General features: G+C 41.2%; 1 protein-coding gene across 1 annotated transcript in view; it reads right to left on the bottom strand.

Moving 5' to 3' along the window:
- The window catches only part of SYT10 (synaptotagmin 10), a 62,085-nt gene extending 37,636 nt beyond the window's left edge, over positions 1-24,449 (bottom strand). The window contains exons 1-2 of the mRNA XM_019544657.1: positions 24,103-24,449; positions 619-976 (exon numbers count right to left, since the gene is read on the bottom strand). Coding sequence (XP_019400202.1) covers positions 619-976; positions 24,103-24,253 — 509 coding nt within the window. The 5' untranslated portion in view covers positions 24,254-24,449. The remainder of the gene's footprint in view (positions 1-618; positions 977-24,102) is intronic.
- Between the last annotated feature and the right edge of the window lie 541 nt (positions 24,450-24,990).

Consider the following 24,990-nt stretch of genomic DNA (forward strand, 5'->3'; position numbering starts at 1 on the left):
GCCCAGATATCACTAGATCTCTCCATTTATAAAAAAAAAATCTGAATGAAAGATGCTGTGTTTTAGGAGTACACTGAATGGACCTATATCCTGGTGAGACTCAAATCTTTAATTCTTTTTTATATGTCAACCCATGCCTTAAAGGAAAGTGCCATCAATGATAAAATCGTAATTTACTTCATTATGAGTCTAATTTTCAGCTGTAGGAGCAATTGCTGCACCAATAAAAATGTACTCACTAACTGCACCTGAAAGATGGGGTCTGTATGCCTGTCTTGCTTTGCCAAATAGCCCTTAACTTCCCTTTCACAAGAAAATGTTGAATAAAAATTGTCAAAAGTAGAAATATACCTTTATGTACAGTTGCAGCAGATATTGACTGATGCTTTCATTTAGAAGCAATTTTTTGAATATAAATCTTAACTTTTCCAATTATTTATTATTGCTGTTCAGTGACATTTTTGCAGCAATTGTGATGATTCAACTTAATAAGACCAGTGTTTTATCTATAACTTTTCAACACAGAATGAAGAACCTAACAACTCACAGATGTTGATTCTCTAATTTTCAGGAAAAGCCAAACTGTTATCTATACTCAATAAATTGAAGTTTTCTTACCTGGATGATGATGTAGGCTCAGTGATCTGCCTCTGCATGCGTGCATGTTTGATTAGATGTTCTTTCAATGCATTCTGAACCTCGGCTGGAATGTCAGGTGAAGTGTGACTGATTTTTATGGCAGCCTCAAGGATTTTTGCTGAAGGTTTGCCATTTTCTTTAATGTCCTTTTTCTCATTGGTCTCAAAAACCTCAGTGGGAGCATTAGAGTTGCTCTGAGGGATATTACTGGGGTTGGAAGTCAGAGGTTTGCTTCTCCAGCATGGCCAACATAACTTCCAGAAAACAAAAAGCGAGACGACCAGCAAGGCAAGCCCACAGAAGCTCACGACCACTGCGAGCAGACTGACTGAGATGTCTGCAAAGAATCAAACATGAGGAGCTCATCAGGACAAACATGGAAAGAAAAAGACAAATGACATGTAGACATCAGTAAAGACACAGAGTCTAGACAACTGCACTGTGTAGAGCTTTGAGGTTATGGAACCCCTTGATATAAACAAGTTTCCCTTTTCATTGACATCGAAGGGTTTGGGATCACACTTTAAGTGAGAACAGGGAAAACCTCAATGAAGTAAAAACACACAAGCATATGATTCAAAAAATTAAATTGGTGAAGATATTTCTTTGAGCATACACTGGTAGAGATTATCACATATACCCAATCACTGATATACAGATCTTTATGAACTTCCAAATTTTAGTTGCATGAGATGGCTACATTGGGAGTTTGCCAAAAGCCTAACAGCAATACACCAAGAGGTGCCTGCTCTTGTGTTTTATATGTAGAAATGTGACTGACGGAGGCTAAAAGCCCAAGGTTGCTTTTAGCACTTTGGTACCTACGGTCTGGTTACACTTCTATAGTGAAAATGACACTGGCTTTGAATCTACATCATAATATGCAGTAAGCAAACCATGTACCAAGCAGCACACTTTAGTTTCACCTGACAAAGTAGGTTATGACTTATGAAAGCTCATGCCTCGCTGAACCAGTTAGTTTCTAAGGGCGCCTACAGACATGTAACAAGGCTGCTCTGATGCACTGTAATTACAGCGTGTCAGAGATTAATCGACTCTGCTGGAGTGTGGTAATTACTGTGCTCCAGCAGACTCCAGCGTCATGTGTATCAGCATCTCCACACTGAAAAATGGTGGCAGGGGCCTTTCAACTAAAGCTTGTTTGATGAGTTTCAGTTAAAGTGACCCCATCACCATTTTTCAGCCCAAGGATGCTGTTACACCTGACATCCAATAACATCATCAAAATAAAGAAAACAGTTCACATCACTGAAGTTTGTGAAAGGACTCATTTTTTAGGGATTGTTGGTAGTGTCCATTAGAGCCTTAATTAGTAGCATAATTGTATGGCACTCTTCAGTTTGATTAATTCAGTATTATGTTATGTTATAAAATATAACTAAAAATCTTTTCCTTTTGAAAAGGGCCATTCATATGTTTTAAAAATATTAAATATATCCTGCTTAAATATCCTTTAAGCAATTGGTGCTACAGCTCATTAGAAAAAGGTTTGACAGTTACACAGCTAGTATTTTGTATCCAGAGCTTCAGGCTACATACTATTAAAGTGAACCAGTGGAGAAATACATTGATCAATTTGAACACATTTTTGCTAAAGCATCATAGAAAAAATATTCCTCTAACAACATATTAGCTCTGTGAAACACTATGTAACTATATAACTAAGGAAGCTTAGAGTTCCAGCTGAAGATTGGACCAGGTCTCTTTAAACCTATAATTCCAGGGATGACATTCAGTAACAAAGAATGAGCTCAAGGCCCACACATCTTAACAACAACAAAAGAAAAAAAAGAAACATTTAGAGTCTTGAGATTTTAAAGGCCTCAGAAAAGTACAGAGTGGAGTTAAACAGAGAACAAAACAGATAAAAGCAAAAAGTTCTATTAAAAAGAAAAGAAATAGAACAATTCTCAGAATTATAGATGATTAGAAAGGAGAAAAAAAAAGGGTAATTCTAAAACTTCAGGTTTTTCTTTAAGTCTAAGAATTTAGGGCTAGAGTATATGACAGTCATTTGGACTCACAATGCCAGAAAGTCATCCAGTGTGGATTTGAAGCCAGCAACACACAGGGCAGTGGTTGGGGAGCTGTGAGAACCTACCAGGGATGTTGCACTGCTACTTCTGTTCTAGATCTTCCAGGTTCATCTGAAGTAAGAACTGGTGAAGCAGAAGTGGCATATCTGCCTCTATAATGTAATGTAGGCAGATATGCAACCTCTGCTGCAGCTCCATCTTGGTTGGGCTCTGCATGCCTCCTGAAAACCAAGGCACTTGGGAAATTTCACCCCATGGCAGCAGTAGCCTGGAGAATGATGTTGCGGCCACCAGGTAGGGCTCGCCCCATGCATCTCTGTGTTCTTGAGCCAAACCAGGAAGAGGTATAACAGAAACCGAGTGATTGCCTGCATAATGTAATGCCCCATTTGCCCCATATGCCTGTTTCCAGGAGACAACATTCAGGGTAGGATCTGGAAGGGCTGTGGCAAGAGCAGACACTCCTACCATAGCTGCTTCCTAACCTGGGAGGTGCACTGCACAGATTCACCTGGCTGTAGCAACTGTGGCAGCAGAGTAAACATAATATAATTATGATGATCTAATTAACTGATAACAAATTAATAATAGCAATGCAATTATGCTTTTTAAATGGGATGCTGCAAAATTTTGAAAAGTTGTGAAGGAGTGCCTCGAGTCTAAAAAGACTGAGAACTGCTGATATAGGGAATCCACAATTGGCTTCCATAGTTAATTACTATCAAAATTAAAATGTGTGCCTATTTTCTAATTTGTATTTGTGGGGCTTTAGCCTCCTGCCGCTTGTTCTGATTATGGTTTTTTTTATCTAAGAAAATAAAGAATCCATAAGGATGTGGTATTTCCTCTTTTTGAATGTATTTATGCACTAACATCAAGTCACCACCCAAATTCTTTTTGATAAGTTCCATGCACTGAGCATTTAAGTAAAGCTGGACAAGAAATGTTTCCTATCCTGAATTGTGACAAAAAGCCAACATTCTGAAAATGCCTGTGAAGTGACAGGTCACTTAATTTTAGCTCAGGTCAAATGGAACATTAATAAAAATTAAATTAATTTGGTTGAGACAGTGGTGTTGACGTGAAGACTTTAGCTTCTTCAACAATGGGCAGATGTTCATGGGAGGAGGACTGCTATCAAGAGATGGGATCCATCTGACAAGAATGGGGAAAAATATCTTTGGGTATTGTCTATCTGTAAGGAGGGCTTTAAATTAGCTTTCACTAGGGATGGTGATCAAAACCCTCCAGCAGCAGAGCACATAGTCCAGAGGGGAAAGGACTTGAACAAACAAGTCAATTCTGGGAAAAAGTCAGTGAGCTACAGGACTGCATCAAGTGGCGCAGAAGGGAAGCAAGGAGGTCAAAATGCAAAATATATCTGATGTATATGAAAAACTTTTACTCTTGTTCCCTGGCTCAGGAGGAAGAAGACAGCAAGGCAGAATGTATTTATAATGAAAGGTGAAAGATGCGGCACCAATATAATGGTGGGGATTTATTGCAGGCCACCTAATCAGGAAGAGGAGGTGGATGAGGCACTGATTCTTAACTTGTGTGGAAGGCAATTTTGTTTTTCATCAAGTGGAGGAGACAACAAGGGGATCATGTATCTTGGATTTTTTTCCTGACCAGCAGGGAAGAACTGGTGAAAGATGAGAACATGGTGTAACTTGGCAGGAAGTGATCACAATGAAGTGGAATTCCAGATCCTGAGACAGGGAAAGCATGAGGTCAGCAAAATTAGGACGCTAGATTTCAAAAAGGCAGATTTCATCTGACTCAAGGAGATAATAGGCATGGTGCCCTGGGAGGAGGGCTGGGAGCTTCTAAGGGTCACAATTTTGGGACAACAAGAAGAGGTTGTATAAGTATGCTGGCCAGAAGAGAAAGACCAAAGAAGCTGTGGTTCCTCTGTTAACAATCCAGGGGGAACTCCTAATTGAAGATGCAAAGAAGGTGGAGCTATTCAATAGCTACTTTGCCTCAGTCTTCCCCAAACAAACCTGTGGTCATATACCTAAAAGGGATAATCTGGATAAGGAAGGGGGCAATCTGAGGGAGGAGAGAACAAAAGAGACTGTCAGAGATCTGACAGAGGCCTGAATGAAATCAAGTCAGCAGGGCCAGATGAGCTTCATCCCAGGGTCCTGAAAGGAACCAACAGAGCAGATCTTGGAGCCCTTGTCAATGATCTTCATGAAGTTGTGGGAGATGGGCCAGGTACCAGAGGATTGGAAAAGGGCCAATGTAGTACCTCTCTTTAAAAAAGGCAAGAACTAGGACCCAGGGAACTATAGACTGGTTAGCCTCACTTCAAAACTTGGGATCTTACTGGAGCATATCCTAAGGAAGGCCATGTGCAAGCATCTAGAAGAAAGAAAGGCTGATTGCATGCAGCCAGAATGGATTTATGAAAAATAAATCATGTTAAACAAACCCGATGTCTTTCCTTGACAAAGTAACTATTTGTGTGGATGAAGAGAATGTGGTGGCTATATATATCTGGACTTCAGCAAGGCTTTTGACAAGGTCCCACAAGACCTTCTCATAAACAAATTGGAAAAATGTGGACTGGAAAAAAATGATATAAGGTAGATAGAAAACTGGCTCAATACCTGCAAGCAAAGGAAAGATTGACAAGTTAGGCTAGAGCTACCAGGATGAACTTCAATGTGGACAATGGGTGACATCTGGCTAGATACAGCATATGGAAAAGGACTTGGGAGTCTTGGTAGACCACAGACTCAATATGCAGTGAGATGCAGCCACACAAATGGTGAGTGCAGTTTTGGGATGCATCCATAAAAGCATTAGGTACAAGACATGGGAAATGGTAGTGCATCTCTACTCAGCACTGGTTAGGAATCATCTGGAGTACTGTGTGTAGTTCTGGGCTCCACATTTTAAAAAGGAAGTGGAGAAGTTAGATAGAGTCCAGAGGTGGGCAACAAAGAAGATCAAGGGCTTGGAAAGCAAGTCATACAAGGAGAGGCTGAAGGAGGCAATCTTATAGAAGTCTTCAAATACTTGAAGGTCAGCCATTAGAGAAGAAGGAGAGCACCCTTTCCTTCTCGCAGTAGAGAGGAGGGTGCAGACCAATGGTCTGAAGTTGCAGAAAAGAGTTGATAGTAGTCTTACATAGAATTTAGATTATGGTTTGTATGTGATTGTTTGGATATGGATGATCCTACCTCATGCAGGATGTTGGACTAGATGACCTCTGGAGGTCCCTTCCAGCCCTGCTTCTCTATAGGTGCTTGTACACATGATGGAGGGTTTAGTTCTTCCTAAATTGAAATGGTGGGTTTTTAAAAAACAACTGTTTCCACCATTTCAATTTAGGGAGAACTAAACTGAACTAAACCCCCATCATGTGTAGACAAGGGTTAGGGGGACTGATCCTTAAAGCTAAGCTGCCTTTCCCATGGTGGACAGGGGTGGGGGGAGAGCTGCTGGCTAGCTAAGTGGTCCCTCTCCAGCAGTGGCGCTCCCCAGGTGGCACCCAGCCCAGGTGGTACCGGGGGCACTGCAGCCGTGGAGGGAGGCACCGGCACCTGCACAGCTCAAGCAGGCAGGCAGGCTCCAAGAGAAGAAGAAGGAAAAAAAAAGGTCAGGCTCCTCTATGCTGTTTTTCTCCCCTTCAATCAAGTCTGCCTGCACTGGCTGCCGTCAGATCACACAGTCTCTGAGCTGTGCAGGGCCCGATGCTTCCTTCTGCAGCTGCAGTGCCCCTGGGAACACCCAGCCCGGGTGCCAGCAGGCAGGTGCTGCCCGGGAGATACTGCCACTGTGGAGAGAAGCACCTGGGTCCCCTGTAGCTCAGGAACCACTTGGCCCACCAGCAGCTTGCCTCTCCCAACCGCCGCTGCAGGAGAGGCAGGTAAGCTCCAGCATCCCTGCACCATCCCTGCCACCTTTCCGCTGCCTGGGACCACCTGGGAATGGCTGGCTTGCCCCTGGGGCAGACTGGCAAGGCAGCAGGAGGGCAGTTGGGTGTGCTGGCGGTGGGAGAAGGTGGTCGGGACAGTGCATGGGGCACTGGAAGCCCGCCAAGCCTGGGCTTTTCCAAGCACATTGGCTTCCAGAGCCCCGTGCACTGTTGCACTTTGTTAGGTAGCAAACGAAAATACCTTAGAGGGGTTTTATCTTGCTATGTTACAAAGTCAGTTAAAGTGGAATACACTGCTGAGTGTGCAAACAACCATGCCGTTAAGGCAGAATATGACACCAAATGTGCAAACAGCAACACCATTAAAATGGTGCAAAAGGGCATTTCAGCTGCTTTAAAAGCCCATTTTGTTGTGTGTACAAACACCCTATGATTCTATGACCCTATGACTGTGAAAAGACACTGCAGCAAAAACAGCATTTTCCATTTAAAAATATTGAAATACAATGTTCTAACAATTTGAAAACATTTTAAAAAGTGCTTAAAATGAGAAATACATTGAAACTGATGCTTTCCTGCACACAGTTTCAATTTCAATGAACTGACATTTTTGGAAACAAAGACATTTAATCAAAATCATCTCTAAATTTTTTACTGTAAGGCATTTTTCTCAACCTCAGATAAATTGTATGACTTTTCTCTTATTCTCTGCAAGTTTTTAACATCCTTGAATGGCATATAATATTCTTGTGTTGGTCTCAGCAATGCTGCAAACAGTAGTAACAGTAATATTACTTAGTGTTTGGTGGCTGCATCTATATGAGATGCTGGCTGCCCAGTTGTTATTGAGCAGTCTCTTAGTACTTTTTTATACTTGCTTATATTTATACTGGAGTTACTGCTTAGTCATGCTGAGGAATGGCTGTTTCATGACACTGACTGTGAAGTAGCTTCGTGTCACACTTCCTGCCACATGATGCCACTTGTTTAGACACAGCCTGTTTCCAAAAAAAATCCTGCTTCTATTCACTCAAAAGTATTTGTCCTTTTTACCATAGCATCCCAACAGGAGCTCATGCTCAGTTCTTTGCTTGCTATTGACTCCCACATCCTTTTCAGAGGCACTGCTTTCCAAGATACCATCCTCCATTCTGTGGGATAATTCTTTTTTCCTAGAGGCATAATCTTCCATTTGGCTGTATGACAATACATTTTGTTTGAATGGGCCAAACTTGTCAAGTAATCAATCCAGTCTTTCTGTATGATTGCTTGGTCATTACATATTTACTCAATCAATCTTTGTGTTTTCCACAATTTTTATTACTAATGCTTTTATATTTACTTCAATATCAGCACTTAAAATGCTGAATAATGCCAGGCCTGTTATTAATCCCTGCAAAATTAGGCTAGAAATAACCCATTTGCTGATGATTTGCCACTGATAACTTAGACTGGTGGCCTTCATTGACAACATAGAAATGGTACTCTCTGTAGGAATTTGACAAACAAAATCTATTTGGAAAGATTGATTCAGTCACCAGTAGAAATGTTAAAAGTATTTATATAATTGTATAACTCTTACACCTTCAAGGTTGTGGGAAAAACCCCTTACAGCTGAGTTATGGATTTCTACCATATTTTCTAATGAATTAGGTGGTCTATGAAGGAGAATGCTGTTTAAATCCAGGTTCTTTTAATCAAATGGTACTATCCTCTTTAGTTCCAACACAGTTCAATTTTAAATATCTTTTTAAAATTTTAAACATCTATTTTTTTAATTTAAACATCTCTAATTTTAACATTATTGGAGAAAATGTGTACAGTTACACCAGCTTCACATAAGATGCTGTGCTAAGGTGCTATGCTTAGCAGAATCAGTTCATTCCAAAAGTATACTTATTTCATTATCTGTACTGTAATTACTGCCATAAAGCAATAATTATGCCATAAAAGAAAAAGCAGACTACAGAGATAGCATTGTTTCATTTCCTCAACTCAGATGGTCACTTAGTTGAACAATTATTAAAATTGCTTTGCTGCTGTACTAAGCTTGAATTCATCCAAGCCCATCTGCGGAACAATATTAAAATTGAACTTTCCAAATCCTTAATGAATTAGACTGGAAATGTCACTTATAATGCATTTTTCACAGAAAATTTGATTTGATAAATAAAATATCAGGAGACAGTTCTCCAAACAACAGTTTCTTCACATGACTGTTCAGGAAGTTTAGATGAATCTGTCAAAAGATTGCATTTTCTATACATAAGAAGGATGCAAAGACTTAAAGTTAGGGACACATTTGAGGTCTGTATAATTCAAGGTATGCATTTTGACCAGACTGCCCTCATAGACTGCCCTCACTTACTCTGCCATTAAGAATGCTTTCCCTGAGAGATCCCTCTCCCTGCTTCATTCATCTGTTTATCTACCACAGTATCCATTCATGATGGCCCAGGATAGAGCATCACTTCTCAATACCTTGATGAGCATCATGGATTAACCCTACATTCCTGGCCTTAGGCTGTGAGGTATTTTGCTTACGAGAGAAATCCCAGCTCTACTGAAATCATTGGCCAAAATTTCACTTGTGGTACTTCTTTGTGAAGAATATTGTAATTTTCTCTACGTTCATCTTAGATTTTATGCTTGAAGGACAATGTTCTTTTTCAGATAGGTTTTCCATCCAAAATTACTGCTTTGCACTCTTGTAAATTTAGATTGGTTTGTATTTCTCATTTCACTTTGTCACATCTATTTTTGGAAGTCCTCGAGTTGTATTTACTTCAGGTTCTTCTCCCTGCGGTGCCGCTTTTCACTTTTATAAGCATCCTTGACAATGCAGCCGCTAGAAGAAGGGCTGTGTTAGCTATTATTTCACTTTAAATAAATATTCCAGAAATTTCAAAATCATTTTCTGTGTTCTGTGTAGTGCTTTGGGTCATGGTTTCTGTCATAATGGCTTCCAATGATTTATGCTCCATAACAACTCCAAATGATTCTGCTTATGAGGCCACTCACAGAGACACACTGCTAGTATTTCCATATTCCTTTTTTAGTTTTAGTGTAGTCTGACTGTGTTTTAATCCCGTGATTTTAAAACTATGTCCCACACCACCCTGGGGTTCCATGAGAGGTCATCAGTGGTTCAGCAAAGGGATCGGGAGTAATGTAGGCTGGGAGGTGATGTGCCACCATTGTCAGGCTGGGTTGCCTGGCTTGGCATCAGCTCACAGGATAGATGCAGGGGTTCGTGGCAGAAGAAGTGATATGAAAGGTTCCATAACTTTAGGAAGTTTGAAAGCCACTATTTTAGTGCTTTGGAAGCATAGTCCATTGAATGGTTAGCATGCAGAAAAATATTTTACAGCCCATGAATGTTCACTGCCGGAGACTGTAGGGGGCTTTGTTATTCTCCAAAAATCTCAACTTCAGTGTTTCTGTAACTTTATTTAAATGCCCAAATTGATTCCCTTGCCAGTCACCCATGTGCCATTCAGTTTTGTCCATAGGCAGCATTCATAGTGGAACACTAAATTATTTATGTATTTATTAGTTTTATACACCACCTTCCCCTAAAGAGATGCAGTGTGGCTTACAATAAAACCTGGATCCATTATAAACAAAAATACAATTATTAAAATAGAATAATATACAAAATTTTGACAAATTAGGGTGAATGTACTCAGCAGAACCTCTGTAAGACCATCCCATTATTCCAATTTGTGCAATTGCCAATTAGATTATATGTCATCAAGTGTATTTCCTGCACAATTAATCTCATTCATTCATCTGACATTTTTTTGCTGTTCAATTTTTGTTCCTTTGGTAATCTGCAGAACATTACACAGTTGTGCCATTGATCATTTTTACTTGAAATCAGAAGATTGCCAAGTACTATCCTATCTCTACTTCATCCAGCTCTCCATGTAGGTTGGAGAGAATATGCCTTAGCATACCTCAGGAAATGGAAGTTTTGCTTTTTCTTTATTAAGCTAGACTTGTCAAAACACTAGACTCACATGCCAAACTGTAATTATTCTTGTATTTAAAAGTCTAAACAAGACTTTCTCACGTTGTTGTGGAGTTACATTCATATTCAATGACCTTACTCCATTTTTTTTAATTCATTCAAAGCTTTAACTCATTTTTATTCAAATAGCCATACTGCTCAGTCTGTTGGTATCTGAATCCTCAGTAATAGCTGTTTTCTCCATTTGCTAAAGTTCAGCTTTACTTACTTTCTTAGTTTTGGATTTTTATACTGAGAAGCCACTAATCACTAAGGGTGCCTGTACACATGCGGGGAGTCTGCTGGATCATGCTAGTTAGCATGCCCCAGTCAGCCTCCGCATCTTGTGTATCAGCATCCTTGTGCTTCAAAATGGTGATGAGGGCGCTTTAACTAAAGTTTGTTTGATGCATGGGGATGCTGATACATGAGACTCTGTGGGTTGTTTAATTAGACCAGCTCTCGTACCTCCTCTAATTAAAGCGCACCCCCCTGGAGCATGTGTAAAAATGCCCTAATTTTGCAGGTGCTGCAAAATATCCTAGTGCTGATTTCAGCTCTCACATCATGTTTAAATTCTGGTGTTATTCATGTATATCCAGTGTCACACATCAATCTGCTGTCAGGCATTTATTTTAGGACTGCTTGGTTGCATGGCCCCATCTTACATGTTACACTTAAGGTGGGATTAACCAGGTAATCACATCGCAAGTGGTCACCTGATAACAAATTCATTCAATTAATGGCATGATAAGAGGAGGAATAAGCTACAAAATTATTCCATAAAATATTTATAACAACTTTGTAGCTGTTATTGTCATTAACTGAATGCATGGCCAGGAGCCCTCATGGCTAGGTACCCCATCAGCTGATCAGAGCTCACAGCTTGGGGGGGGGAAGGGGGGCATGTGTAACCTTGAGCCTGGGAGCTTCCAGCTGATGCTGGCTCCCAGGGTCTCAGCTTCATGCACCCCTGTGGTTGGGAAACTGAATGGGGACCCCTGGGGTGCTTCCTCAGCTGGGAACCCAGGTCAGGTGATGGGGCTCCCAGCCATGGTAGTTCATGGTGTGTCCTCATGGCTGGAAGCCCCATCAAGGTAAAGAAAACCCAGGACTGGGCTCCCCCTGCACCAGGTGATCTGATTCATGATCCCACAGTCATGCCTGTGATGGCCAGAACCAAAGAAATTAATAAGCAATAAATATGTGCTTCTTGGAGGCATTTGGAACTTTTGTCTAATATGAAGCTTGTAGTTTTGTAACCTGCAAATGTAACTTGTAACTGTTTGTGGAACTGACTAGGCCTCAAAGACAAAGCTATAGCTGTGAAATTAGCTGACCTAATAGTTCTTTTTCTCTCAGAATTTAGCCTTGATGATGATTAAAACTGGATTTAACCGCCTAGCTTATCCAGTACATTTCAAGAAAAAACATCTCAAAAAACCATAGAGAGTTCTGAAGTGGCTGGATTTAGGCAGGGAAAAGTTAATTTCAAACCTGAAGATGCTATATTGCAATTTGCTTATTGGATAAACCCAAGCTTGGGCAGTAACTTATTATAATGATTTCTAACACCTTTTAACCCCACAGGATAACAGCTATAAAGCAATATTATGAATGGCTACATAACTAAAAAAATAGCATAATTAGAATATAAAAGAACACACACATCATAGTAACCCTCAGGAAGGACGGAACAAAAGGGTCATTGCTGTCCCATGCCCCATGGATCTCTCTTACTCCCTGTGAGAGTGAGGACCAGATTCTGACTGAGGGGCTTCCACTGGTTCGCCTTTGGGCAGCCCAGTTCAGAAACGTCTGACTTCGTTGATTCAACTTGACATGCATCTTCTAACTGAGGGACTATCAATAAGTTACTAACCAAGTGGGAACTCTTGGTTAATTTCTTTATCTGTTTTATTATCACTGTCAATTTCAATATGTATTGTTATGTTGTCTGTTTATTAGCTTAACCTTTTTATTAACTATTATATATGCAAACTATATCTTTTGTTGTCATAAGTAAAATTCATTCTTTTTTGTAAGTGAAATTTGTCATTTTTTTCCTTTCCAACATCACCTCCTCGATCCCGAACCAAAAAGCCCAGTGGCTCATAAAGTTGCAGTGGTCCCTCAGTCTGCAACTAAATTGATATACTCACAGTGCCCAGCTGGCCTGTGACACATGCCTCATGCCATGCATGTGTGGCATGGCTGGAGGCATGATTGTGTAGATCATGCACTGGATCCCATTGTGCCTTTACCTGTATGTGTAGAGGGACTTTATGATATATATATTTATTATATCCTCAGATTATCCCAATCCATTAAAACCCGTCACAAAGATCTTTGCCATCCTGGTCAGTAAATAATTTATACTTCCATTTCATGATCTGATTTTGAAAACTACCCATAACTCAAGCACACATAGGATGACTTCCCTTTTCAACCTCTATTTAGAGGTTTGTCTTTAAGCAGAATATTTTTGTACAGGAATTGATTAGTGTCCCATAAAAATAACTTATATGCTGTCTGGCATGCTTCCGCCATCCTGTGCGTTTCAGAAGCCACCATAATCCTAGTAGAGATACTTCATTTTGTACATTTCTTACTTTTAGTGAAGACTTTTAGACTACACTGACTATCAGCTTTATTTGTAATGAATTTGTTGCATAAGGAGCAAGAGATCATGTCACCATTTTCTTTACTGTCTCCTTTATCTCTATTGCATGAAACATAAACTAATTATCTCCATGTAAAAGGTTTTCAATGGCTTACTCCTTTACCTATTAGTAGCTGCTGGGTGTGCTACACAGGATGCTATGACATTGTAGCTCATTGCTATGGCACCATAATTTCTTCAGCCATGAACTGTGGTGGCATTGGTGATACATATTGGGTGCATGCAGGTGTACATGTACCCCCTGAACTTGGTGGTGCACCCCTTGCAAAAAGTGCCACCGACACTGCCGGTGGTACCTGCGGGTGGTCGATGCTTGCCACCCCTCTCCTCTCACTGCCAACACCGCTGGCGGCATCTGTGGGCAGTCCCCGATCACTGCCAGCCACTGCCAATGCTGCTGGGGGCATCTGCAGGTGGTCGTCAACTGCCAGTTGGCAGTTACCACCCCCCCATGGCCGCTTACAGAAGCTCTCTGCTCACCACCACCATGCCCCTACTGCCAACACCGTTGCCGCCTGCAGGTGGTTTCTGTAGCCCACCAGTCTCCAGGGCCATGCGGTGTTCATGTGTCATAGTGATGCTACTGTGGAGTACTAACAAGCTACAGTGCAGTAGTTTGTAGCTACTGTGCAGTAGCATCTAAAAATAACCATGTGGCAGCACAGTAACTGGTAGCTGGTTACTGTGCAGTCATTTAGTACTTAAGTACTAAAGTTAAGTAAGCAAGTACTAAAAGACTGCGCATTGACAACTGCATGGTCGGCTGCTCATATAGATGCAGCTGCTGAGTACCAAGAGGTTGACACAAACGCTGATCAGCCTATGGCAATGGTTTCCATCATCTGTTTGTTCAATTTCCAAACAAGATCCCTGCAGCTTTCTCCCATGCTTCCTTTAGATACGTGAAGATCTTCCTGCAAAGCCATCTCATTATTGTCCTTCAATTTTCTCGTCTGCCATGATGCCTACAAAAATCTTGAGAATAGTTAGATTGCAGATGTGCTGAGACCCACCAGGTTAAAAAATACATTATTCTCTCTGGTTCAGCACAAGGGTCATATTTCTCTCCTGTGTTGTGCAATGCTTGCTTGGAAAGGAGCTGGGCCATAAGTATGGCTCTTAGGTACTATGGAGTCAATATGTCAATCTAACTGTTCTGCATAGGTTAATTTTATGCTTACTATATGCAAAAAAACCCTTAATTTTGGAATTTCACGTTGGGTAGTCACCAACCATTTTGCATATTTCCAACTTTGGTTACAATTCACTAAGCTCCAGTATCATTTTTTTAAATCTCTTATTTATTGATCATACATCCAATGTCGCATGCCACCAATCTATTGTAAAAACTTAGTTGTATCAAGACCTGAGAGGGAATTGTATTTCTGTATCATTATCCTCATCCTCATCAGAGTTCTGCCTTTCTAGTCATGTATGCATTTTCCTTTTAGATTTCTTTGAAATTTGTACTGAGAAAAGGAGTCTCTTGCTTTATCTTAAAGCATGACATTGTACACTGTGTGCTAAACACTTCTACATTGCGTCTTGAAAGCCTTCACATTTTCTGTAAATAAATCTGGTCTATGTGATGAGTTTATCCTTCTGTTCTACCTTTTGTCTTTAAATTAGATGCACTTCAGTTCTTTTAGTGCTTGTTAACTGTCATCTAAGAAGAACAGTTTTTGCTAACCCTGTGACTACTATTTGTTCTTTTCTAACCACATTCCTCTCTGACCTAGTTAAAAGTTTTATCATAAATAATTTTTCTATTAACTATTCACATTCTCATGTTTTAATTTTATTATGTTGTGCTGTATTGTTTTACTTGACAACTAATTTTTTGTAAAGAAAATGTTGTCTGTCCCAAGTAAAGGGGTTTTTGTTGTTGTTTTTTGTTGTGTTTTGTTTTGATTTTTGGTCATATCTTTTAATAGAGCAACTGAGTAATTGGGTAGGAAAAAAAACAACTGTAATAACTGTACAGACCTTGCTAGCCTATTATTGGGTAAGTTTTCCAATAATGGAAGGAAAGAAACCAGACAATAGAAGGTTCTGTGTTACCCAATTCAACATCCAGCCAGTAGAAGGCTAAAAGAGCATAGAAAAAAGGGAAATAATATCCTTAGGGTGGAAGATTACCAAGTGCAAGTGAAAGTCAATAGCTGCTTTTGAGCAGGAGGGGCAGGCTGCATACAGCAGCCTGGGAACTGTGCCTGACAGCTGAACAGAGAAACAGGCTATGGCTGATCAGAGACCAGCAGTTGCCAGACCTGAAGAATGCAGGACAACTGTCTGCAAGTAGGAGGCAGGATGCCAACTGCATACACACATCAGGAAGATGGTGTTGAGGGGCTTTTATGCTTATAGCACTGTGATTCCAGAGTTTTGATTCTGGCAACCCTAATAAAAGAATCTTCTATTACTTAAGAGATATGCATTTTCTTGAGAACTCACGGAAGGGTAGAGCTACCAAAAGGAATTAATGCTCAAAGTGGAATTTAGACAAATTTAGATGGCTAAATTCAAAATGCAAATTCTCAAAACCCCCACTGCAAGGAAACATTTTTCTTAGTACACTGGAATAGTCATTGCACCAATAACAGTAAGGGGTAAGAGCACTTTCCCAGAAGGGGAACTCTTGGGGTGCATCCAGATGAGTGTGTGTACATGCCAAAAATACAGGTGCAAAAAAGCCTGTGCCTAAAAGAAACGGGTTAGCAGAAGCGACGGCAGTGTGCACTGGCCAATATTGGAGCCTAGGCTCCTTGCTGCCAGATTGCCACAGCTGCAGCACCTGAAAACCCCCAGGAACCCAGGTAAGGCTGCTGGAGCCAGCCCAGGTGCTGGCCCTCCCCTCCCCTACTCCACCTGGGGCAACATGCTGCACACCAGACCATGTGTGCATGGGAATTCCCTAGGGACAAGTAGCAGCGACACATATTGTGCCACTGCTGCTTGTCCCTGGGGTAAAGCACATTCCAGCTCTTGGCATCATCCGATCTCCCCTGCATTTTGAAAGAAAAGAGTGATTTCTGCTAAATTTGTGAAAGGAGAGGTTTCGAGTTGAGCATGATGAGTAGAGGAAGGCATCCACCAACAGCACTGAATAAGACAGCTAAATCTCAGACAGGGACTGAATTTAAGATACTCACAGTATTGGCTGGCTTAGGTGTCGCCCAATAAAATGTAGTGCCATTATTTGGAGGCACCTACCTTACCCCATTCATAAGTACCTAAAAACAACTCAGTACAGCATCCATGTCCCTTTGTGTATCTAGGCCCTAATACCTACCCTACTTTGCCTCAGCAGGAACGTCTACATGTGTATATTAATGTGCTGCAATACACGCTGGTGCTTATCAAACAGGAGTTTATTGCTTCTGGGCATGTAGTTACATGGGCGCCTGGAATCACAGCATTTTAAGCCTACTCCATTTGTGAAATGATTTACTTCTGACACCATGCTATGCAGTTCTAGTACAAAAGAGCACTGTTAAGACAGTGAAGCTTTACTTCTCAACCCAAATTCCCTGCATCGATATTTCAGAAAAGAGGACTTCTATAACATGATAGGGGGCAGCTTTCCTTCACTCTATTCTTTATTCTTACAAGATCCTAGCCCATTTTAGGAATGATAGGGGGAAATAGTAAACTTAGGTTGTTACTGTTCCTAAGCATTTCCCCACCTGCAGTGAAAATGAGGTAGGGAAATAGTAAGACAGCAAGTCAAAAGGTGTATTCCCTGTAAACCAAATGGGAGTCTCAAGTTCTATATTTCTGGTACGTACAAAGAAACAAAATGCTTGTAAACATCAGGTATCCCCAGTAAGCAAAGGAAGCATAATAGCTATCATTCTCCAAATCAGGTGCCTAAATTTAAGTACCTAGAAAAAAAGTATAGCACCAATAAAATTGGGTTAATACTCAGAAATGCTCCCAAATGGAAATTCTGTACGCTTGATGCCTCTGAAAGTCTGGCCAATTAGATAGATTGCAAGTGATTGCATATATCAGTCTCATGAAATTTTGCAAATTTCCAGCAAACGCTTTCTCTTGTTCTCAATCTAATGTGTTTAGAAACTTGCAAAACTATTCCTCTTGATAATATCCAGTGGCAATGAATTCCACATATATTGTGTTAAATATTGCTGCCCCCTTTTGGCTGGAATTATTATCTATATTTAGAGGTTGGGAAAAATATCTATATTTTTCCTGTTAGGAAACTAAATTTATGATGAAGTCTAGGATTTCTTTGATGCACCTTGTTTATTTATAAAGAAGGTACAAAAGCATGTTATCCTGAACACAGTAGGAATCAAATGTCAGGAGATGGTATCTTTGCCTCTTTTCAGACAACACTACATTCAAAAAGCTCTTTCTTCCTAGTTTTTTTTCCAGTTACGTTTCAACCGTGTGTTCTTTTGTTTTTTTCTTCCTGTTCCTTCTCTGCATCTGCTTCTGTTGCATTTCTCATCATATGTCTATCTAATACACAACTTCACGAACCAGTGTCCTAAAACCTGCATGAACTATGTCTCGCATAGTTCAATACCTACTCAAGCCTTGCCATGTGTCTGTGTTTGAGTGGGGGTGCCTGTTGTTCCAGCTGGCATGTTTCACAAAGGAATGCAATTGCTTGGTACACTTCACCTGATTGAAAGGCAGTTATTACACCCACCAGCTTAAATGAGTTTTAACTCCACCCATGATAGTCTACTTTCTGCTGCCTATTTTAAATCTGTTACTTTTGAAGGCAGTTCCTTATTCTTATATGGAACAGAAACGATCCATTTTCCTTAATAACATTTGCTACTGTATATTTCTCAATTGTATCTCCTATTATTTTCTTTTTAAACTTAGTTTTAAAGTCTCTTCATGTATGGAACCTCACCAATTTCTTTCATTATTTATGCTATTTTCTTCTGCATTTGGTCTATGTTTACCATCTTTTATGACATGCAGGGTGCATCTACGTGAGATGTTTACTGAAAAGCTAATTAACTTGTCAGTAAAGTGTCAGTGTCTACACATGCGGTGCTATTAGGCCAGAGTAAACTGATTAATTTCTCTATAGGATAGTACTGCCCAACACAAGTACTATACTACAGTGGAGTTACTTACTCTACTGTAACACATGTGTAGACATTGACCAGGGCATGAGGGTGCTACAGGGCAGGGTTGTCTGCTGGCTAGCCCCACGCTGTGCCCTGGCCAGCCCCTCCACAGCATGCTGAACCAGCTTGGAGCATCCCTAGGCTGGCAGGCTGACCCCTGGGGCTCCCTGTCACCTGGGGCTTCTTTGTTCTAACTCAATGTACTGTGGTCCTGGGTGTACATGTAAACACTGCACCTGGGAGCAATAAACTCCAGTGTGAACTGCATTGGCATTTATTGCATTGAATTAATTTCATGTGTAGATGCACCCACAGTGACCAAATTGAACATAATATTCAAACTAAGGACATACCATCATTATATACATAGCCATAATTATTTTCTCTTCTCTTCTTAATGCTGCCTCACATCTTTCTTACTTGACAAAGAAAGTAGAAAGTCTCCCTATCAATTTGAATGGCTTCTGTAAACTTAATGAAGTTTTTCTCTCTTCCAGGCAAAAATATGACTGAGGGGGGGCAAGGGCAGACCTTTCCAACACAGCTGCTGAATGACCCAGATGGTAAGAGACTGATGAAGTTCCACTGTACAGGGGAAGTGGTTGGGGAACTTATGCATTCTATGTATCAGGTTCTCTATGCATCATGTTTTGGGAGCAGAAGCCAAAAGGAATCTGTAGCTGTGGCCATCCAACAGCCACTTACCCACCGTGGAGTAAGATGAGGGGGGGATACTACTGCATATGTGTGAGGTGACAAGCAGTGGAGTGTTCCTTCATATTCTGCGTCCACAACAGAAAATCACTGTACCATACAGCACCTCAAATCAAATGCTCGTTTCTATGCTAAGATCAACCATTCAGGATTGTCACAGGAAAACAAAAAATAGGTACGTCTTCATTCTCAGAATGAAAACAGAGTCCTAATCATTCCAATGGAAGCCAATGAGAGCTGTGGTGTCCAGCACCTCTGAAAACGGCAACGTTGTCCATAAGCATTAATAAGATTTATCCATGCTTATGAAGAATTGAAGAGACCATCTGTTTAACTTTTAATGGCCACATTTCTAGAAGCATGCTTGAAAACTGTAATTACATTTTTTAGCATATAATACCCTTGTGAATGTGCATGCTGGTGTTTAAATGTTTAAGTATTTAGATATTAAAATATTGTCAAGTATTAGCAACTAATGTTTGTTGGTGTTTGTTTTCTGTTGTCAGCAAATATTGAATTATGTTTACTAGCAGTGTTTAATTAATGAGATAATTTTTTATTTAATCTGAGTGTAAAGGTAGTTGAGAGCTATTATTTGATGACAATACTATGAGGAGGGAAAGTATTTGCAAATAAATTCAAATGCTTCTTTCAAGACTCATGGATATCACCCTAACTAATGCAGATTCATATTCTGTCTTCCAAAGAAAATGGTATCTTGATAGAAGTGTTTGGTCAAATGCAATAATTCAAGAAGAAACCATCATAAACCACTGGTTTCCAAGTCTAAGAGCAGTCATAATAGGTAAACTGAATAAAGTTTTTAATTTCTATGGTGACTCTTAAGTAACAGGCACCATATAAACATAAAATAAAAACTCGGGTTGTACAAGCAATGTTCAATATCTCCATTTGATGCCTTCTACAATTAAGGAATCTAACTGCCCTGTTTGCAGAGATGTTGTTTTCAAAACATGAATTACTTTAATCTTCTTGAAATATAACTGATAATGCTCATAATGAACACTGATACTTTTGTAAGAGTACACAAGCATATAGAAAAAGCTTGCCACTCTTTGAAAATCACATTTTTCTTATTTCCCCACTTTGGAATAGACTGCTTCTTTCTCCAATCCCACAGTGATTCACTGATGTGACTTTACTAATATGATCTAAAAGGCTGTTTTTTAAGTATCATAACAACCTGTGGTGAGATTTAGCCACTCTTCTTCCTCATGCTGAGAAGTACTTTATTCAGCAAGCAGTTACTTGGTACCAATGGTATTGACAGCCCTCTATTATAGAAAGTACCATTGGACATAATGAAGGGTACTTATTAACTTTGTTATGACTAGAGCTGGTTAGAAAATTAGAATTCAATTTCAGGAAAATTTAGAGGTTTTGAAATTCATTTTGAGTACTAATGGAACATATCTGAGATTTTTTTTCTTTTTTTTAAACTGGGACTGCGAGAGAGAGAGAGACGTATACTATGGCATATGGCATATTAGTAAGAAATACGGAAAATTACACTCATAAGAACATTCTGTATTCATTGCTTTCCATGTAAAGATTCCAAAAAAACTCCAGATTATTAAATGATAAAATAGGTGAACTAAGTACATTGTATTTCCCAAGTTAAATATGCTAACAAATATTCCCCAAAGAGAAGGTTTGAGACATCTAGTATTCTTTCTTAATAACCAAAACCAGTGTTTATTGTTATAGAAAACATACTACTTAGAATCCTATGAGCAAGCCATTTTATGTTTCTACCTGAATATCTTTCACTTTGTGACATATATTTGCTCCATGCCAATGAATAGGAACCAATACAAATGAAAAGAACCTGTGTATAAAAATTCAGTGTCTTTCTGTCAAACAGTAGCAAGTTGGCTGATGATTCTGAACACACTATACTGACTGGTTCTGAGAAAATGCCCCCAAGAAGAAACAACTGTAACAATATACAGTTTAATAACAATACAGGTACCCAATGTGTTACATTTCTGAACATAAAAAACTTGCTTTATCAGTACCTTGGAGAGTAACTGTGACCCTTTCACATCTAATTAATCTATATTAAAACCTTTGTGTGTGTTTAATAAGATTAATGATGGCTCTCTGGGGAATCAATATACAGTGCTCTTCAAATATCATAGTAAGAAAACAGCCTCGCTCTAAGTAAGGTTTTGAAGATCTCTACTTTAATTACATCCCTATTTCATCTGATACCATCTGGACCAAAATGATTAATATTGCTTGATTAAAATGAATATGTTAAGTGCTTATATTTAATTTTTACAAATATGCTCCTGGGATCTCAACCTAATAACAATCAAGTACCACCTCTAACAACATTTCTATACATACAATTTATAGCACAAACCATATGATCTGACACTCCACCTGCCTCCAGACCCACACTGCTCAGATTTAAAAGATCCACATAACTCCCATCTCTGCAAAGTGGTCCAGATTGTATTCCCCTTGGAAACAATAGGACTAGTGCTATTATCTTCAGGAGCAGCAGACTCCAGTCCTTCCATCTGGGTTCATGTAAAATAACCATGCACAAGGGTTTCAGAGGTGCCCACTAGTGGGGATATGATCAAAGAGCTATTAATTTCTTTATGGAGAGAAGTAGTGATTTGCAAATTCCCCTTTTAGTCTAGGCAAGAGGACCAGATAGTGGTGGTGATGTGAGTTTTTTTCCCCGGGGTGATACTGGTCATTGTTAATAGGATTTGGACATGAATTAGATTGCCTGTCTTTTAGGAAGACCCCAGGAGAAGAAGTTCTGAGCTGGGACCACTCCATAGCATGGAACTGAACTTTGTGCCTGTTGCAACACAGACTAAAATCTTTGGGCTTCAAGGGAAAGAAACCAGCAGCAGCAGCAGCAGCCCCCTGAGGTGAGATATTTCCACTCTAGATAGACCTGGTGCTTTTCATAAGGATTCCTTAACTGCCAGCCTGTTATTCTGCATCCCTAATGTAACTAGGGTGTTTGCTAAAGACAACACACACACACACACACACACACACACACACACGTTTTAGAACATCTATCTATCTATCTATCTATCTGCTCCTAGGTGGTAGAAGTCTGGCAGCATGAATCTCATGGGCTCTCCAGATCAGTCTCAAAATAAAGCACCAAAGATGGGCTGGCAAAGGTGGCAATCAACTCCTCCCAAACTGTGCCCAAATTCCCGGGAAGAGCCGAGTTAATCCAGCCCTGGATTCTAAGTGCATAGAGCTGCCCAGGTCAGAGGTGTTTTAGGTCCCAGCAATAAAAGTGATCAAATCCAGTGCTGTAATTCAGTCCCAGGCTGAGTCCTGCGAACTCTGACGGATTTAAATCCATCCCCTTATTTCCCTCCCCAAGTTTTCTTACATAAATTCTCTAGCAGATTGGATCAAAAAGTCCCACTGGATCTACAGCTCTGGTGCACAGGGGTCAGGTGAGATCATATAGGATTAAAAGTAGGGGATGATTTATTTCAAGGATCTCTCTGTCCATTCAGAAGATGCCCCTGATCTGGGAAAGCCTTACTGCTTGGTGCCATCAGTTAGACCCCTATGCAAATGGAGTGGGGGGGCATTATTCTGAGACAGCCTGTGCTGCACTCCAAGTTAGAGAGACATGGGTTGAGCTGGGACCTTCTCCCCACAGAGTTTTCCCTCCTGGGAACTGCAGGATGAGGTACCCTTTCTCAGAGAAGTTTTTCCCTCTGCTCCCTGCACAGGGCAGCTGCCCGCTTCCTACCCTTCCCTCTCTCAGACCTGGAGCCATTTCTGCTACCAGTTCACATGCAACCTGCTGCCATGGTGGCTGTTGCAAAGAACATAAAGAGCCAGTACAGTGACTGGCGCTAAATAACAACTGCAACCTGACCTGGAAATATACCTGATTAACCACTGTTTAGAACAAAAATCATCAGGAATTTCTTGCCCCCCCCCAAAAAAACACAGAAGGAAGAAGATTGCTTCCCAGCCTTAATCAAAGGAAACTTTCATTACAGATAAGACCAGATCCTCTTTAGAAAACAAAGAAAGATGCATTTGAGCATGGAGGCAGGGAGGAGGAATGCATCCAAGCAACTGTTGGGCTTTCAGTTTGGAGATGATTTCCACCCTTTCCTCTATCTCTTGCCTCCCCACCTCCCTCCTTTTTCTCTTTATTTCTCACTCTTGTTTTCTTCCAGCCTCCTGCCCCCATTCAGCAACAGGTTCCTTCAACCCTTCTCATTCCCTGTCCCCAGTTCTTTATAAGTCAGCAAAAGATGCAGAAGCACAACAGCATTTCTTGTGCACTGCTTAGATCTTTCTGTCACTCTGCTTTATGCTATATATGTATCATATATGTACAGACATGCCTAAATGTTAGACTAGCTCCTGTGCTTGTATTATATATCATAAAGCAGATCCTATCTATCTATACATACAGGTTTTTTGAACTTCTATCCATCCATCTACCCATCATTTTCTTTCCTTCCTTGCTTTGTTCATTTCTTTCTTTTGTTTGTTTCTTCACACACAGAGGTTTTGGAACATCTGTCTGTCTGTCTGTCTGTCTGTCTGTCTGTCTGTCTATCTATCTATCTATCTATGACTCTTAGGTGGCAGCAGCAGCAGTGTTGGCTCGCCTAAGTCCTGTCCCGGGCACTTGTTGCATAGAGAGCTGCTTTTCTGGTTATTTTAAAAGGGGGTTTCTCCATCTCCCCCCTCCCCTTCCACCTACATAGCAAAGGGAAAGGAAAAAGTTCAACTTCCCAAACGCCCACACAACCTGTTGCAGCTGCTATTAGTAGCTCAAGCGTGCCACTCGCTTTTTTTTAATTCACCCCCTCTCTCTTGCTCCGAGAAGGGAAGAGGCGAGGAGCGGGACTGGGGCAAGCAGGGGCGGCGGGAAGAAGCGCAAGCCCAGAGGCAACAAGGAGCAGCGGCGAGGGGAGGAGAGCAGGCAGAGAGAGAGGTCACTTTACCTGTGGTGCCTATACCTTGTTTGGTGGTCTCCAGAGGGAAGATGCCTGAGCACTTCTCCCACTCCACTTGCCCCCCCAGGCACAGCTCGGAGATGATCTGCAGCGCCTTGTGGCACAGGCTCCCCACACCGTCCTCCTTGTGGAAGCTCATCTTCTTCTCCTGCCTTCCCCCTCTCCTCTAAGCCATCGCTTGCCCGGGAAGGATGCTGATGCTGTGCAGGCTGCTAAAATGCCACCCAGCTACCAAATCCCCATGCCTGCAAAGGAGAGAGAGAAGGGGGAGGCCGCTGGAGGGGGACGAGCAGAGGGAGAACAGTGCAATTGACACGTTGCAAGTGAATCGAAGAGTCTCGGCAGAAGAAGGATGGGAAGGGGGGTGGGGCGGGGGGGAAGGAAAAGGAGGGAAAAAATCAGCATCCACTTAGCAACGCCGTTGGTGCCTGGCGGGCTCCGGCCGGCGGCTCGCCCAATGGCGGCGCAGCGCGGGTGCTTGGGAGGCACACAGGTGGCGGCAGCGCGGGGTCCTGGTCGCCGCCCCGCCTGACAGGCGTCGCTTGTTATGAATGGGTGCAGGCTTCTTCGTGTGCTTTTCTGGGAGGCTGGAGGCGGCCGAGCAGCAGGACAGCGGTGCCCCGACTCCTCTGAGCCTCCTCAGTGCCCCACGCTGCCGCTGTCCCACCCCGTGTCCAATTCAGCCTTTCTCCCACTCCAAGCGTGGGGGGGGGGGGGCAATACTTCTTCCCAAGGGAAAGAAAATCCTTTCTGGATTTGGGAGGAGAGCATCGTTGAAAACCCCAGGGATCCTGTTTGGTTTCAGGCATCTGCAGAAAAGACTGCCTGGGAGAGGAGCAAGCTGCTCTCCCGGCCATAAGTTAGCTGTATTGCCCC

This window comes from Crocodylus porosus, unplaced genomic scaffold, assembly GCF_001723895.1.
Source record: "Crocodylus porosus isolate Cpor-Errol unplaced genomic scaffold, CroPor_comp1, whole genome shotgun sequence".
Classification (NCBI taxonomy): Eukaryota; Metazoa; Chordata; order Crocodylia; family Crocodylidae; genus Crocodylus; species Crocodylus porosus.